The 4,611-nt window shown below is 38.5% G+C and overlaps 1 protein-coding gene across 1 annotated transcript; it reads right to left on the reverse strand.

Annotated features, from left to right (window-relative positions):
• Positions 1–405: 405 nt before the first annotated feature.
• Positions 406–2,874, reverse strand: LOC131158168 (phosphatidylcholine:diacylglycerol cholinephosphotransferase 1-like). Its single transcript, XM_058112835.1, has 3 exons — positions 1,916–2,874; positions 1,656–1,793; positions 406–1,032 (listed from the first exon to the last, which is right to left on the reverse strand). The coding sequence occupies exons 1-3, from the start codon at positions 2,276–2,278 to the stop codon at positions 694–696; spliced, it is 840 nt and encodes a 279-aa protein (XP_057968818.1). The 5' UTR covers positions 2,279–2,874; the 3' UTR covers positions 406–693.
• Positions 2,875–4,611: the final 1,737 nt, after the last annotated feature.

Here is a 4,611-nt window from a genome sequence, read left to right on the forward strand (position 1 = left end):
CTCACATTAAATAAACTAACATTTTAGTTAACCCATGTAACCATTTATATCCTTATCATATGAGACATATACCCTTTATGTGAGAATTATATCATTCATGTAGGACATATCTTTGGGACATAAATCTTACATTAATTTTATTCATCAATGAAATTTAATTTCTTTTACTTTTAAACTATATTAGAATAAATTTTAATTTTAGTAATATTTAAAATAAATAAAAAATGAATTTTTTAAAACTTTTTTATGTTTTTTCCAACCAAAATGATTGATCCAAAAATATAATTTTTTCAAAAAGAAATTCATAAGAATTATAGAATTTCTGAAAGAGTTCACATTTTTTTTTTTTTTTTTTTGTGTCAGATATATATTTTTTAAGAAAAAAAAGTCAGCTGAGAGATACAATCAATCAACCCACTCGACATCCGCGTCAATTATCAGCGCATTAAATTACATTTATGCACCAAAACCCTTCTTATGGAAATTACATTAAATTATAAATGGTTATATATTTTTTACAATCACGCAAGTTGGGTGCACCAAAACCCACCATTCCTATCTTCTCCCTAAGCTATTTTCTCCTTCGTATGGAAATAGAATTCTTAACGTGTCGATGATGTCAACAAAAATGAACGACTTTTCCATACACACAAACCCAATGCTCTGCCTCTGCTTACCTACTCCTGTACCCGCCTATCTATGCAAAGAGAAAGCCGTGCTTGGAGCAGTAATGGCATCATAACCACAGGCGCTAGAGGTTTTTCTCTTGCTCTCCTCGTACTTTCCAGCGAGAAAATCGAAGAGCACTCCGGCGCCGACGCCCACGGCCAAATCTATGGTGTAGTGACCCCTGGTGCCTAGCAGCCTCACGCCTTGCAAAAGGTTGAGGATGTCGAAGGTCCACGCCAACTGCCACCGCTGCAGTCGTCGCATGTCCAGCGACGCAATCAAGGAGCCGGCGACGTGGCCGGAGAAGAACAGAAAGAATGAAACGTTCCCCACCGGGAAATCCACCCCCGATCCCAAAAATCCCTGTTCATGAATTGCTCGGCACGTGAACTTACTTCCATAACATTGCTTCGATCTTATCGAACATTAATTTAATTTAATTCAATAAAATATCCAGAAAATGCAAAGCATTTCCTTCAATGAGGAGAACGTGGAATGGTAGAGGAATAGAATAGTGAATGTCAACAGCCCTATCCTTTCACGCTAGAAAGATAAATGTTTAATGTCAAAACAAAATTCTCTGTTCTCACTGTGTCCCCATTCCGTGTTTTATTTTTCTACCTCTGTTTCCTTTCCTTGTCAAGTGGTCAAATAGAATGAAATAGTCTCCATTTTCAAAACATAAATAATTACATCAAAGAAAAAGCTCTTAGGATACCAAATGAAGACAAAGATAATAATTCCCCAATGCCCCACCTTGGAAATTTCCTCCATACGCCCACATTTGAATCCAAAATGCATGCCTAGGTTTCTTCCAACGTTCAAAACAATGGCAGCCCATATTCTCTTCCAATTTTTAAGACATGATTGGCTACCTTTACTCACAAATTGGAACTAAATTTCCCCCAAATTCCCACCTTTACTCACCTGTTGCATTTTGTTATCAAAGGGAGAAACAGAGTAGTACTTTGAAATGGGAGACGTACCTGAGGCAGGGGAAGTTGTGTACAGTACCCGAGAATTCCCCGGCAAGTGAACATGAAGAGGGCGGCGATTGTCGCACGGGGCCGCCCTTCCACCAGCCACGCCCACAGAATATACGTCGTCTGCATCCCCACAAACACCTTCCCAAACAATCAAACGTGTCAAAAACAGATCAAACCCAAACCTCCATCAACTCAAATTAAATTCGAAAAACGAGCATTAATTAATTTCATATTCATGAGATTGGATCTGGAGCGGAGACCGTATTGAGGCCGGCCAAGAGGGCGTTGAGCGCGGGGCTGGAAGCGAGCACCCGATGCAGGCCGCGCGTGACTACGAACCCCAGATCGAACGGCGGGGACGACGGCGGCACCATGAGGAGCGTGTACTCCACGCCCATGAAGAACAGCAGCGACGCGGCGAACACGCAAGGGATCGGGTGGTGCTTCGCCAGGCCGGCCACGTCCGCTGCCCCCCACTTCGCGAAAGCAACGCTCGTTTTCTTCATCGCGTCGACGTCAGCGTCGCCGCCGCAGCCGGCGGCAGAACCGTTAACGAATGCGGCTTTCAGATTAGGCCTGTGCTTGAGGCTGCAGCGACAATGGAGGGCTGCGCCGCTGTACATGGCTGCGGAAAGTGGCGACTACTATCAACATTGGGATATGAGGATTACGCGGCCGATATAAAGCGTGGGAGCTGCGGAGAATCCGAGGAGCGGTGGTGCGGTAGATCTGGGAACGAAGTTAGGGGTAAATGGGGTATCAACTTTTAACGTCGGGTAGGAGTCGTCCGCCTACAAAGAGCAAAGGGAGGAGGAACGGACAACGTGATGGGAATGGGAGGATGAGAGCGGATCACGTCGTCGCCAAAAGCATAAAAAAGATAAGAGTCAACGGAGGAGAAAGAAAAACGAGAGGCGGACCGAATAGAAAACCCCCATCGGCAAAATATTTATTTGGCTTCGCATTAACTTCCTAGCTCTGCCCCCCTAACCATTTCCTCCTTCGAGCGTAAATTGTACAACGCCAAAAACAATGATTAATCACAAAACAGCTCCGGCATCCCCTTACTAATGCAATTCATTAAAATTCTCCCCACCCGAATATCTCTGCTCTTTACTACTAATATTCTCTAATTCAAGTGTCTTCAGCTATTTATCATTTGCACTCTACTCTCACTTTTTTATTAATTAAATTATTGAAACCAACGGCGTGTGTTTTCAGTATCATAGGAGTGGGACATGTTCAATTAATGGTGGAGTGGTTGGTGTACATGCCTTGCACATTTCGTCACTTTTTATGTTCAATTATTTAAGTTAGGACTTCTTTACGTATTTGAAGAAACAATACTTGCATGTGGTCCTAATACATTGAATGATACAGTGTGATGGTCAAGTCTCTGCTGCACTTCTCCATAAATCCACATAATCAAAATTGGCTTCCAAAATCATACAATACTTCTCAAGATAAAACCAACAATATGTCACTTTAGTATAGGATTACCTTCTAAGAAATCAAAGTTATTTCAAAGGTACTTCACCACTTACGGGTTACATAGAAAAAAATTGTAGATTAAAGTTATGGACTAAGTTCTGCGTACTAAAACGAAATCTCAAAAGCATGTGCAACTCATAATTACATATTTGATTGCCTTAACTAATTTCAGTGAGAGATTTTGATTGTTTTGTTTTTACTTAAAGTGGTGAGTCATCTTCGGGTGGGCCAATTGAAACTGGAGTGTAGATGTTGTTTTGTAAAAATAAATTTGTACCAAGATTACCAAATAGGGTTTTAATATATTTGGCATATAATTTAAATGGGGCCCTTTTTCCTCCCACAAAAAATCAAGTAGTTAACTGTAACTCACAAAGCTGCTTACATTATAAACATCACAGAAGTTTTGCAGATCAAGAAAAAAATATATAAAGAATAAAACTCAGGCACTATGAATGTTTGAGACCGGTAGGAATGAAGAAACTAGCAAAAATAACTAAATGTGACCCATCAATAGCTTATTTAGTTGGCATTTAAATTTTGAAACAAGAGTGCATATAGCTTTTCAAAAATACAAGACATTTCCTACGTGTGTGGAAATGAAAAATATTATTTAAATATTAGGCTATATATATTCCCTATCAATTTGAGCTTAGTTTCTTTTGGAAAACTGCATGCTTGTTGTTCAATTCCTCAAACCTAGTTCATAGGGGGGGAAATAAACATGGAGAAAAAACTGAGTTCAATGAACTCAAACTATGTGAATAGTACTCAATGATTGTAATAGGGAGTTTTGAGCACTCATGATATAGAGCACTCTTTTGCATGTATTCTAAAGCAACATTGTCCATAACTTTCCAAGTTTAAAAAGACACTGAAAAAATTACAATAGAATATGATATGCAAAACAGAGTAGGCATATAATCATTTTGTATATATAATTAGTTGTTTAAAAAGGTGTACCCCAAAAAAAAAATCAACAGTTCTTCTTATGTTTTTATTTGACTAAGATTAAACTATATCTATGTTTTGGGAGGTCTTGGATTTGAATTTACACTGGATTTGAATGAACTATAATACAAAATTATAATAAAATTTGTCCAAATCCACCTAAATTCAAACCTAAGGTATGAATTCCATGCTGCTAATCGTAGCATGTATGCATATGAATATAATTTTGCACTAAATAAATCAATTTCTAATGACAGTAACTAATAGTAGTGTGAACTTAAATAGAACTTGATAATGGAAAATAATGGAGGTGGAGGTAAATTCTCTTTTAACATATGATAAGAGTTATAAGTTGTGTGGCCTAACTAAGCAAAATTGAAAAAAAAAAACAAGAAACAAAGTTTGCAAACTATAATCTTCAAATTTATCTTGCAACCAAGCAAGAGATAAATTGGATACTGCTAAGTGCCGGGTACCATTGATAGTATCAACTAATTTAGAATCCTCAATAACT

Source organism: Malania oleifera, chromosome 6 (assembly GCF_029873635.1).
Source record: "Malania oleifera isolate guangnan ecotype guangnan chromosome 6, ASM2987363v1, whole genome shotgun sequence".
Classification (NCBI taxonomy): Eukaryota; Viridiplantae; Streptophyta; class Magnoliopsida; order Santalales; family Ximeniaceae; genus Malania; species Malania oleifera.

Coding starts and splice junctions, on each gene's coding strand:
- LOC131158168 (XM_058112835.1), bottom strand. CDS start 2,278: ATGTACAGCGGCGCAGCCCTCCATTGTCGCTGCAGCCTCAAGCACAGG. Junction 1,794..1,915: donor TCTTGGCCGGCCTCAATACG/GTCTCCGCTCCA, acceptor TTGTTTGGGAAG/GTGTTTGTGGGGATGCAGAC. Junction 1,033..1,655: donor CACAACTTCCCCTGCCTCAG/GTACGTCTCCCA, acceptor ATTCATGAACAG/GGATTTTTGGGATCGGGGGT.